General features: G+C 41.0%; 1 protein-coding gene across 2 annotated transcripts in view; it reads left to right on the forward strand.

The window, feature by feature from the left end:
• Positions 1–13,265, forward strand: part of Clstn2 (calsyntenin 2) — a 615,455-nt gene that overhangs the window by 587,920 nt on the left and 14,270 nt on the right. For both annotated transcript variants that reach the window (XM_021250694.2, XM_087186235.1), the window contains 2 exons: positions 10,487–10,635; positions 12,696–12,913. In XM_021250694.2, coding sequence (XP_021106353.1) covers positions 10,487–10,635; positions 12,696–12,913 — 367 coding nt within the window. The remainder of the gene's footprint in view (positions 1–10,486; positions 10,636–12,695; positions 12,914–13,265) is intronic.

Genomic DNA, 13,265 nt, shown 5'->3' on the forward strand with positions numbered 1-13,265 from the left:
AACTAACTTCTTTCCACCTGCATTTATCCTTCCTGTCCTGAGTTATGACTATCATTTTATTTGCCAGGTAACTGGCCTCCTCCCAGTTCTCTGGATAGTCTAAAGAAGTGAGGCCCTCCTGCGATTAAGGAATTACTTGCATCTGCTCATAGCCCTGGAACAGCTTCCTGGAATTACTTTTCCTCCTCTAGATCACACCTGTTTCTGAATATTCTCCAGCATGTCTCAAGTCTTTAAATGGCTGTGGTGGCTGCTCTCTTGAATCCATAACAGGTACTGTGGAATATCCACATACCTAAAGAATACCTTTTCTGATTTTTTCACACAATCCCTGCCATTGTAATCTTCCCAATGTGAAAGAGCGAGAAACAGTAAAGATTCTAGAACAAGACACTCCTGGGATATTTTAATCCTTTAAGCTCTAATCCCTCTTGCATACAATGCACTTATTTTTCTCATGTGATATAAAAACTAAACTTAGTAGGCTCTTAGCAAATCACAGGTCCTTTTGTAGCAACAGAGCCTCTAAATTGCCAGTTTTTGACTCGATCCAGCCCAGAGGGGCTGGCACGTGGCAGGTTCCCAAGAGAATGGCAAGATGCCTAAAGAGCCATGACCAGCCTACCCACAAGGAACAGGTATCCAAGACTTTGGGCAAGGACTTCAATAGCCCAGCCTGCTAGGTGGCTGGAGACAACAGCTGAGCTGTAGAAAAGATGACCATTCCGCAAGAACCATCTGTCCAGCACTTCCTTGGCTCACTTTCACCACAACACAGCTTCCCATGGGTGAATGAGCACTGTTACCTTCCACTGTTTTCTCCAGCCACCAAGCATGCCATGATCTCCTGCCTCTGTGTCTGCCTGTACAGACACATGTTCTGTGTAACCACAAACTCATACACCATGCAGGGATACTGCAGTTGGAAAAATGTGAGAACCAACTTTTGAGGTTCAACTTTATTGAACCTGCAAGAACTGTGTTGATGGGTAGGCCAGCACCTACCTTTGTGCCCTGTGATAGCCCACTGGATGCTCTAACATCCAGATCAGAGTATTAACTGGAGATCTGGCACATTTCTTAACCTGTGTTTTCGCCAAGTGGCTGCAGTGGGAATGCACCCGCCACTGGTTGCCATGAGACACTGCCAGTCAACCCTCCGAAACAGCATGATTTTCCTGTTCGTCACTCATGCACACTCAAGAGATCAGCCTCTTCTGCAAGGCTCATCATCTATCTTGTGCTTCTTGTGTGCTAGACCCTGTGGCAATCCTGGGGGAAAGGCAGTCAACCCCAGCTGCAGGATGCACACAGACAGCAAGAGCACCATGAGATTCGGCCATTGGAGGAATGGTGCAGAGGAGAAGGGAGCAAGTGGCAGCAGAAAACTATTTTTGAACATAAATGGTGTCTTTTTTAAAAATATATTTATTGGTACATTTTAGGTATACAATATGTTTACATTTATCATTGGGTGTTTGTACCTGAATATGATGTGTCTTAGTTCTTATGTTTTCCCCCATTATCTGTGCGCCCTTCACCCACTCCACCCTTCCCTAGTTACATAGACTTTGTTTCCATTTTTTTTTCTTTCTCATAATTTTTCCTTTCCTTTCTTCCCTTTCCCCTTCCCTTCTCACCACCCCTACCCCTTTGGACCTTTTCCTATTGCAAATTAATCAATTATTCATTTTAATCATTTTCATCCTTATTTACACTTTCAGTTTCTCACACTAGAGAAACTATTCAGAATTTACACATGTGCGTCCTATTTATTTCACTTAAGAGTATCGCAATATGCATCCATTTAGCTATAAATGTCTCTAGTTTCTCATTCTTTATGGCTGAGTAGTACTCCATTTTATAAAAAGAACCACATCTTCTTTATCCAGTTTCGAGTCAATGGGCACTTCGGCTGTTTCCAAGCTTTAGCTACTATAAACTGTGCCGCTATGAACATAAGTGCACATATATCACTGTATGATTCTATTAATTCTTTGGGGAAGATACACAGTAGAGGAATAGCTGGGTCAAATGGGGCCTGTAGCCCTAGTTCTTTGAGGCATCTCCATATTGATTTCCACAGTGGTCGCACCAGTCTGCATTCCCACCAACAATGGAGAAGGGTTCCTTTCTCTCAACATCCCTGCCAGCATTTGTTATTGGTTGATTTCTTGATAGCAGCCATTCTTTCTAGAGTGAGGTGGAATCTCAGTGTTGTTTTCATCTGCATCTCTCAAATGACCAGTGATGTTGAACATTTTTTCACATATTTACTTGCTGCTTTTACTTCTTCATCTGAGAAATATCTGTTCATTTCAGATGCCCATTTTGAATTGGGTCTTTGAATTTGGAGGGGTCTGATTTTTTTTACTTCTTTGTATATTCTCGATAGTAGATCTTTCTCTGAGGTACAGCTGCTAAATATTTTTTCCCGCATTGTAGGTAGTCTCTTAGCACTGCTGGTAGTTTCTCTTGCAGTGCAGAAGCTTTTTAATCAGATGAAATCCCAGTTGTTGATTCATTGTGCTAACTCCCGTGCTACTGAAGATTTGTTCATAAAATCTTTTCCTATGCCAATGTCATCAAGAGTTCTACATAATTTATCTTCCAGCAAGTTAAGTGTTTCTGTCTTAATGTTTAGATCTTTAATCCACTTCAATCTTAGTATAGTGCATGGTGATAGGTATGAGTCATTTTAATCTTTGTCAGGTTGAAATCCAGTTTTTCCAACACCATTTATTAAAGAGATTATCTTTTCTCCAATGAGGGTGGTTGGCTCCTTTGTCAAAGATGAGGTGGCTGAGTATGTCTGGAGTTGTTTCTGCATCTTCTAATCTATTCCACTGATCCTCAGGTCTGTTTCACTGCCAGTACCATGATGTTTTTATCACAGTAGCTTTGCAGTATAGTTTCAAGTTGGGGATTGTGATACCCCCAGCTATGTCTCTGTTGCCTAGAACTGCTTTTGGTATTCTAGGTTTCTTCTGCTTCCAAATGAATTTTTCGATTGTTTTCTCTAATTCTGTGAAGTATATTGTTGGAATTTCAATCAGCATTGCATTAAATCTATATAGCAGTTTTGGAAGTATGGCTATGTTCACTATACTGGTTCTTCCTACCCAGGAACAAGGGATATCTTTCCATTTTCTTTTATCCTCCTCGATCTCCATTTTCAGGGTGCTGTAGTTTTCAGTGTAGAGTTCTTTTGCTTCCTTTGTTAGGTTGATTCCTAGATATTTCATTTTTTGAGATGCTATCGTAAAGGAAATTATTTCCCAAATTTCTCTCTCAATGAGTCTGCTATTTGCATATAAGAAGGCTATTGTTTTTTGAGTGTTGACCTTGTATCCAGCTACTCTACTGAATCTGTCATTTAGGTCTAGAAGACTTTTGACCAAGTTTTTTGGGTCTTCTATGTAAAGTATCATATCATCAGCAAATAATGACAGTTTCACTTCTTCCTTTCCTACCTTTATTCCTTTTATTTCTTTGTCTTTTCTAATTGTTATGGCTAATGTGTCCAGAATAATATTGAACAGGAGTAGTGCTAGTGGGCATCCTTGTCTTGTTCCTGATTTTAGCTTGAAAGTTTTCAGTTTTTGACCATTTAGTATGATGTTGGCTGTTGGTTTTTCATAGTCTTAATCAGGTTGAGATAAAGACCTTCTATTCCAATTTTCTGAAGGGTTTTTATTATGAATGAGTGTTGGATTTTGTCAAATGCCTTTTCAGCATCTATTGAGATGATCATATGGTTTTTGTCCTTGACTCTGTTGACATAGCATGTTACATTTATTGATTTATGGATATTGAACCATCCTTGCATCCCTGGGATAAATCCGACTTGGTCGGAGTGTGTGATCTTCTTGATGACCCTCTGTATTTTGTTTGCCAGTGTCTTGTTGAGGATTTTTGCGTATATGTTCATTAGGGAGATTGGTCTGTAGTTCTCTTTTTGGGTTGAGTCTTTCCCTGGTTTTGGAATCAAAGTAACACTTGCTTCCAGGAATGAATTTGGAAGTATTGCTTCCCTTTCAATTTCCTTGATGAGTTAAAAGAGTAATAGTGATAGTTCTTCTTTAAATGTCTTGTAGAATTCCACAGTGAAGCCATAAGGGCCTGGGCTTTTCTTTCTTGGTAAATTTTTTATTACGTTTTCAATTTCACTCATTGTAATTGGAGTGTTTAGAATTTCTATATCTTCTTCATTTAACTTTGGCAATTTGTATGTATCTAGGAATCTGTCCATTTCTTCTGTGTTTTCCATTTTATTACAGTACAGGTTCTCAAAGTAGGTATTGATGATCCTCTGGATTTCTGCTGGATCTGTTGTGGCTTCACCTTTTTCATTCTTAATTGCATGGATTTGAGCCTTTTCTTTCCTTTTTTTGATAAGGTTGGCTAAAGGTTTATCAATTTTATTTATTCTTTCAAAAAACCAACTCTTTGATTCATTAATTTTTTGTATCATTCTTTTAGTCTCCATTGCATTGATTTCTGCTCAGATTTTTAAAATTTCCTTTCTTGTATGAGCTTTGGGTTTGTTATTCTCTTCTTTTTCTAGGAGCTTGAGGTTCTGCATTAGGTTATTTATCTCCATTCTCTCTGTTGTCCTAATATGGCCATTCACTGCTATGAATTTCCCATGTAGAACTGCTCTCATTGTGTCCCACAGATTCCTGTATGTTGTACTGGCATTATCATTTACTTGTAGAAATTATCTAATTTCTTCTTTAATTTCCTCTGTGACCCATTGGTTGTTCAGGAGGGTGTTATGCAATTTTCAGGTGTTTGTGGGAGTTTTAAGGTTTCTTATGTTATTGATCTCCAATTTTATTGCACTATGGTCTGATAATATACAGGGGATAACTTCAATTCTTTTACATTTTCTTAGACATGTCCTATGAGCTAGCATGTGGTCTATTTTGGAGAATGACCCGTGTGTACCTGAAAAGAATGTGTATTCTGATTTTGTGGGGTGGAACATTCTGTAAACATCTATTAAGTCCATTTGTTCAAAAGCTTGGTTAAGTTCTAGAATTTCATTGTTAATTTTTTTCTAGATGATCTGTCTACTTGTGATAGTGGGGTGTTGAGGTCCCCCACTACAATTGTATTAGTGCTTATCTGGTTTTTCATGTCCATTAATATTTGTTTTGTATAGTTGGGGGCATTCATATTTGGTGCATATATATTTAGGATTGTCATCTCTTCCTCTTGGATTGTTCCCTTCACAAGGATGTACTGACCATCTTTGTCTCTCTTAATTAGTTTTGGTTTGAAATCTACTTTGCAAATAAGATTGCTACCTCTGCTTTTTTCTGGGTTCCTGTCACATGGAGAGCTCTTTTCCATCCTTTTACTTTCAATCTATGAATTTCCTTTTGAGTTAGGTGTGTTTCTTGTATACAGCATATTGCTGGGTTTTGCTTCTTAATCCATTCTGTCAGTCTATTTCTTTTGGTTGGTGAGTTGAGGCCACTGACATTGATAGTTATAATTGAGAGATATTGACTCATCCTTGTCATGATGTTTTACTGTTGTTGGCTCTTTTATTTCTTATTTTCTCCCCCCTTTCCCTTTAGTGTCTTACCTTGCCTAGTGGCTTTTCTCTGTTGGGCCTCATGGAGTTGTGACCTTCATTGTCTTTTTCTAGGATATTGCTTAAAATTGTTTGGAGTGTTGGTTTGGTGTTCATGAAATTTCTCAGGTGTTCTTTGTCGTGAAAGTATCTATTTTCCCCATCGATTTTGAAAGATAATTTTGCAGGATACAACAGTCTAGGTTGGAAATACTTTTAGGGCTTGAAATACTTCACTCCAGGCTCTCCTTGATTTGAGGGTTTGTATGGAGAAATCTGCTGTGATTCTGATGGGCTTTCCTTTGTAGGTGATTTGTTTCTTTTCTCTAACTGCCTGTAGAATTTTGTTCTTCTGTTGGATTTCTGGGATCTTGACTATTATGTCTAGGTGTAAATTTTTTTTGGTCATGGCTAGTTGGAGTTCTATATCCCTCACTTATCTGTATGTGTAATTCTCCACCTCTGTCTGGGAAGTTTTCTACTTTTGCTTCTGTGAACAGTTTGTTTTATATCAATTGTACTTTCTCCTGTTTTTTCATGGACTCCTATAAGTCTTAAGTTATTCTTCTTTGCATCATCTAACAGCTATTGGATTGATTTCTCATGTTCCCTTACTATCTATAAGAAATCTCTGTTTTCATGGTCCTTAACCACAATCCTGTCTTCTATATCTGATATTCTGTCTTCAGATTCTCTTAGTCTGCTCTGCTTGCTTTCAATGGAGTTTTTAATCTCTTGAATATCTGTTTGAATCTGTTTCATGGATTCCATTTCTTATGTTGGGTGATCATGGTTTCCATTTCTTTCTTATTCTGGGCATTCATGGCTTCCAGCATGTTTCTGATCTCATCTATTTTCTTATCTGTTTCTGCTCTAGATAATCTAATCATGTCTTTCACTCTGTTTACCATCTCTGCATTTATCTGGGAGATTACTTCTACTTTGAATTTTTCTAGAGCCTCATGCATCCTGCTTTGTACTTCCTGTGCTATCAGTTCAGGGTGTCCAGGTGGTTGATTATCAAACTTTTCCACCTCATTTCCCCCAGAATTTCCCTTTTGTGGGGTGGAAGCCTGCCTTTGTGCCTTGTTTAAATGTCTTCTCATTTTTGTTTTTGGTACTGTCCTTGGTTTAATTCCTGGTTTGATATTTCAAAATTGCTTAATGTAGGTATCTTTGCTGCTTGTGTTTAAAACCCTTATGGAATGATTGCTTTTCAGAGGTGTCTTCCAGATATAGCTTGTGTTTAGGTTTTGAGACTCTAATGACTCTGAGGATATTTTATTTTCATTATACCAGGAAGGAAAACTGATTAGGTCAATCACAACATGTTAGCCCAAATGATACAATCAGCAATACCATAGCATCAAGTGCAGCTTAGAAAATGGCAATTTGTGGTAGTTATTAATCTATCACATTTAACTATGTGAATTAAATCAAAACTGAGGACCAACCCAATAAATGTTTATAGTGAATAAACTCTTCAATATAGCATCTTTCCCCTTTCGGGTGGGGAGTTAAAAGGAGTTGGGGAGGGAGGGACAGGTAGAAAGATCAGGAAAGATTAGCAGTGAGGCCAGAAGACAAAGGAAGATCATACAAACTCTAAGAAATTGTTAAAGGCAAGAGGAAAAAGCAGAATGAAAGAACAAAGATGTGAACGGAATCACCTAACAGCAATAGGGAGGCTAGATACTGTATTTACTTTCCTTTAAAACTAATGATAATCAAGAGAAGGAAAAAGAGAAGAAAAGAAAAATAAATAAGAAATCTGAATTCAGTGCAGAAAGGAACAAATAGGGAGATGAAGAGCAATGTGGGACAGCAATGCGGGGGGAGAGTGAGAGAGAGAAGGATAAAAGAAAGAAAAGAAAGAAAAGTAAAAATTTGAAAAGAGTAGAAAAAAGTAAAAATTAAGAATTTAAGAGAAAAAATTTTTTTTCTTTTTTGCAAATAGCAAAAAATAAAAATGATGGACCTCCTTCAGGGTATGCCTCTGCTGTCACAGTAGACAATGTAGGCATCCATGTGCATATACAAGTCAATGAGTCTCAGCAAGCCAGCAGCAGACCTGTGAGATTCAGGCAGATTTCTGGCTGCTAGTTACAAGTTGAGCTCCCTGTCCTCCTGCAGGGTTGAACTCTGCAGAGTTCTACTGCAGGTTCCAGTTTCCCTTCCCCTGAAGATAGTGCAGGTTTTGATGGGAGGTAATGGTCCCAGGTGATGGATGATCTCTCCAACTTACCAAGTATGGTGGTCTGATGTGCCTTTATTGTAGAGATTCTCTTTACTTTTCCGCAGAGCTTCAGTTTTCATCAAGGAGCCTGAGAAGCCCTCTTTCTGTTACTAACTTCTGCTCTATCTTGTGGCGCTCAGGACAAGGGCCTTTATAATCCCCTGTGCCTCTGTAGTGTGGCACCAGGTTGCAGAAGAGCCAGAAGGCCAGAGGCGGGGGGTGGTGGGAGTGGGACTGGACCTTGCAGGTGCCCATGCCTCTAAGCATAGCACTGAATGGGGCCGGGGCTCCAAGCTGTGCCTCAGACCTCACTGTGGCATGGGCGGGGCCCAGGACGGAGCAGGGGGGCTTCACGCTGCTTGGCTCCCCCGCTTGTTCTGGCTGGTCACGCCAAGCAGCAATAAATGGTGTCTTTAGAAGAATGACACTGAATTTTCTCAAGTCTGAAAGTGGTGACTTGCAAAACACCTTAGAACTAATTATGGCTCACTAACATGTGACAGCTCCAGGGCTGAGCACCTTACACAAGTGAGGCATCTGTGGCTAGACACCAACCCACAGGCTGACAGTGATGCATATGCCTGGGTGCTCCCAAATCTAGCAAAAGAGAATGGTGCTTGTGACCAGAAATCATGGCTCAGAAAGACCCTACCAGGGCTTTGAGTGGGAAGAGGGAACTATATCATAGAGAAGGCAGGGGCACCCCCACAAGCAAAGACTCAGCTCAGACAGAATTGCAGTGTTCAAATTATAACCAAAGGTATCCTATGCTGAACACCTTGTAAATGCTAGAAATGTTACACAAATTGGGTGTCCCTAACCTGGAAATCTGAAATACAAAAGACTCCAGAACCCAAAATTTTGACTTTTTGAGCCACACCTGGCTTCATGTGACAGATCATAGTCAACATACAGGTACATTAAAAATATTGTAAAACATGACCTTCAGACCATTTCTATAAGGTATGTATGAAACATAAGGGAATTTCATGTTTAAACTTGGGTTCCACCCTCAAGGTATCTCATTATGTATAAATTGGCAAATATTCCAAAATCCAAAATATTTCAAATCTGAAACACTTCTGGTCCTAAGGATTCCAGAGAAGGGATACTCAACTGTATTGTCACTTAAACCTCAGATAGGTGGATATTAATTTCTCCATTATTTTAAGTGAAGTATAGATGGAGGATATGACTTTGGATCCAAGGTTGTATCTGGAGTTTGTACTTGAGCTGGAATGTGACATTCCACAAAGCCTTTCAAAGATCCCATATAGCCTTGGAGAAGTAAGAATCATGGCTGTGAAAGGCTGACTTCCTCCAGACAGGTTATGCTATTGCGATAATGACTCCAAAATGTCAATGGCTTAGCCTTAGCGGCTTAACCCAGGCAGAGAGGTGAGTTGTGGCTTCCGCCTAGTATGCTGCAGATCAATGAAGTGGAGGGAAATGAGACTAGATTATCCCACATCTATCCTGCGGGGAAAGGTAACACAAGTCACATTGTCAAGCCTGTTGACAATAGGGCAGGCACATATGAACCTCCCACTAGGAGAAGAAACCACTAATTATGTAAAATAATGCAATTTTCCACAAGAAATTAATATGATAGTGAGTGATTACCTGTGGGATTGGATTGTGGAAACTGGATGGATGGCAAGAGGAATAAGAGGGCATTTTTTCACTTTGCACATACATACATTTGAATTATGTGTATAATACTATCTATTCAGAAAAGTAAATCATTGTTGTCAGGTAAAATAAAATGAAAATATGTCTACTCCCCTTACCTATGACATAAACTGTGAATATATAGTCTGAATCCATATATATGTTCTTGCCACTTTATTGATAATAATTCTAAATAATTACGAAACAGAAGGGTGTCGGGATTAGTAACTCACAGTTTTTCACGTTCATTCAAAGAAGACTAAATGCTAGGGGGACACAGGAAGGAACAAAGGTCTGTATCAGCTTGAGGAACCTCAGTAAGGAGTATGATAAGCACATAAGCCTTTCCCAAGAATGGGATACCAGGGGCTCAGGATGCAGTGGGTAGATAATGAACCCACAGGTAAGGAGAAGATGAATAAGGCTCATGGGATAGGTGAAATCTGCAGAGGAGGAAAGACAGTAACTGAAAAACTGAGCTCCAAGGTTGAAAGCGAAAAGTATGCATCATGGGAAGGTAAAGGAAGTAAAGTTCAGGATGAATTAGGGAGTAGTTCAAGCCCAAACACAAGAACAGCAAAAGGAGCCAGCACCCGAGTATTGAGGATATTAGATCAAGGAGTAGGCAGTCCAAGGGCTGAAAGTTACTGGTACAAACTAGCTGGGTCGCACAGAGCCTGAACTACCCTTAGTAAGGCCTGGGCATCAAGAACACTGTGACTGGGCTTTCAGAATTCCATTCTGTGACTCAGGCCAATATTACCAATATTACCTCGGAAAAACTCACGTGGAAGGTCCAGATGTCCACTACAGAGTAGCAGGAATTGTTTGAAAGATTAGAAATGGTTATTTGTGTGCACAACTGCTTCACTGGCAGATGTTCTGGATATTTCTGTGGTGGCCTTGGTGGCCTTTTCATGGGGCTGTAGAGCTTCCAGGGAACTCTTGTCTATCACTCACCATTCTCTCCTGCAATACCCACTTTTGTCTTCCAGTATCACTTCAACCCCTCACAGTCTATCCTAGTGATGGAAGGAGATGACATTGGGAACGTCAACCGTGCCCTACAGAAGGTCTCCTACATCAACTCCAGGCAGTTCCCGACAGCAGGCGTGCGACGCCTCAGAGTCTCCTCCAAAGTCCAGTGAGTAGATGTCAGTCAGCCTAGGCTCTGCCTGAGGCAGCAGGGATAACTCACTGGGAAATCTCCCTTACAAAGCAGGATTGAACTGGACTTCACTGTTATCCTAAGAAAGATGCCAGAATAAATTTGTGTTCCCTTTTGGCTTTCTTAAGGAAAATGTTGTGATGTCTGTCCAGCTCAAATATACCGTTCTCTGTTTTATTCTGTTTGAGAATTCTATAGATTCTTTAAAAGCTGGCCTTGAGTCAGCCTAATTTAAGGGCATACCACCTGGTGCAAAGAGGATAGGTGCTTGAGAAATGTTTATTAAACTGAATTAAACTATCCAACCCAACTTTACAGAGTTCCTAAATACTGTACGTAAGCCAGAGAAAGAGAGGGCCTGGTTCTTGTTCCCAGGGAACAGAGTTGAGCTAAGGAGATGAGATTACTACTAAAGCCTCAATATAATTCACCCACTGGGCTATCACATCATTTTCTAGCCACAGCTGCTGCCTGGGAAGACTGCTAGGAAGGGAACGCCAGAAAGACCTCAGGAGGTGGAGTCCCCAGGTACCTAGAACAGGAAAACTCAGAAAGAGAGGAACAGCCTGGGAAAGATGTATCTGTTTACTGCCACACGGCTGAGTCCTGGGAGAGGTGCCAGCAAGGACAGTTATATTCCACAGGGCAATGGAAGGGGCGCTCCCACTTTCAGAAGCCTAGATGTAAGGAACAGGCACTTCTGAGTTAGCTCCACGTTAGAGCAAAGAAAGGTGATAGACTGGCCAGTGCCCAGCTTTGAGACCAGGCTTCTGTAAGCTTCAAGGGAAGTGGAGCCCACTGGGGTTGGTATGGCTGAGGTAACACAAATCTGCAAGCAGGAACCCACCACAGGTCCTGCATCTTGTCCACTCCACAAAAGAGGATGAGGAGGCTCAGCACAAGACCCCCCCAGACTCCTTCCCTCTGACCATCCCAAAGCATGCAAGATGACAGCTGCCCCCAGAGTGATGCAGCCAGAATTCCCACCGTGCCTGTTTGGCCCAAGGTTTCCCATCCCCAGTGTTGGCCTCAATGACAGTGGAATGTATCACTGACACATGGGTCCAAGGAGTTCTGATGACACAGTCAGATCAACTAACCTTTACTGAACTGAAATCGTGATGTGGGCACTGGATAGCTTCTTTTCTGGAGTCTTAATCCTTACTACTATAGAGTAATTTTTTTGGCGGGGGAGGATGAGACATTCTCATTATGTAGTTCACACTGGCTTTGAACTCACTGTGTAGCCTAGGCTGGCCTTGAACTCGCAGCAATCCTCCTGCCTCAGCCTTCCAAGTGCTGGGATTGCAGGCATGCACTACCATGCCCACCTTAGTGTAAAATTATTATTATCCCATTTTATAGATGAAGAGACTGAGATTCACAGCGATTGAGCACCCTCTGTCCACCTCCTGTCCACCCTCTGTCTGCCAGCTCAGGAGTGGCAGAGCTAGGCCGTGGATCCTTGGCTAACTTCTCAGGCTTTGTTCTTGTTGTCATATCACTGCTGCCTCTGGATGCTTTTTTGGCCTTGTACTAGGGGAAAGGAGGGTAATTGCAATGGAACTGTGCCCCTGCCCCTAGAGGAGTCACACTGGTGTGATTCTCCCTTAGTGACACAGTGTATACACTGTGGCAGGAGAGTTTACCCCTGAAGTCTCATTTAGAAAGATAGTAACCAACCAGTTAGACAACAATTTGCTTACCAAATACTAATGGACATAACAACCAGTTGCTATCTAATTAATGTTGTCATTGATTGCTTTATTAAAAGATAATGAAAGCTTTAACTTTACTTGTTACTCACATACAAAATTCCCATTCCTTCCAGGAGCCAGTCTTTTAAGTCCCTACATCACTAGTAGTTTGGATTATAATGTGGCTTTAAATCCAAAGCTCTCTTGACATCCTCAGAGACTCATAGCAGTCAGAATGCTTTGTCCAGGACTAGAAGTGGCAACTCCTTGTCCTGAGGCTAGGTTGCAGACAGCTTAACCCTTTGCTTCCCAGTGTGGTGACTGAAGCTGTCTTCCCAGGTGCTTTGGGGAAGACGTGTGCATCAGCATCCCCGATGTGGATGCCTATGTGATGGTCCTGCAAGCCATGGAGCCCCAGATCACTTTGCAGGGCACAGATCACCTATGGAGACAAGCTGCCCAATTCGAAAGTGCCAGAGGTGTGGTCCTCTTCCAGGATATCAAAATTGTGAGCACCTTTGCCAAACCTGAGGCCACTGGGGACATGAAAACCACAGGTACAGGTGGGGGTTGTGGGAAAGGTGTGCCTTAACTTCTTACAGCAATGCAAATCATACAGGGGACAATAGCATTGTTTTCTGTGACAGGGTAATATATAACAGCAAAACAAGCAAAGCTGGAACAATCAAAATGAACAACAGCAGAGCAATAGATAGCTTACCAAATTAGGATGTACACATATAAGTGATACATGGTCAAAAGGAAGACATTTTTTTCTAAAGTGAAAAAAAGTGAGATGCATAAATACATAGTATCTACATACAGCATGAGCTCAACTATGTAAGAAGAAAAAAGCCAAAAAGGAAAGATGCCTAATGCTACAGTGCTATTCTCTGAGAAGGATAGGCA

This window comes from Heterocephalus glaber, unplaced genomic scaffold, assembly GCF_053883595.1.
Source record: "Heterocephalus glaber isolate CG9 unplaced genomic scaffold, H.glaber_assembly_v1.0 deba00001504, whole genome shotgun sequence".
Lineage (NCBI taxonomy): Eukaryota > Metazoa > Chordata > Mammalia > Rodentia > Bathyergidae > Heterocephalus > Heterocephalus glaber.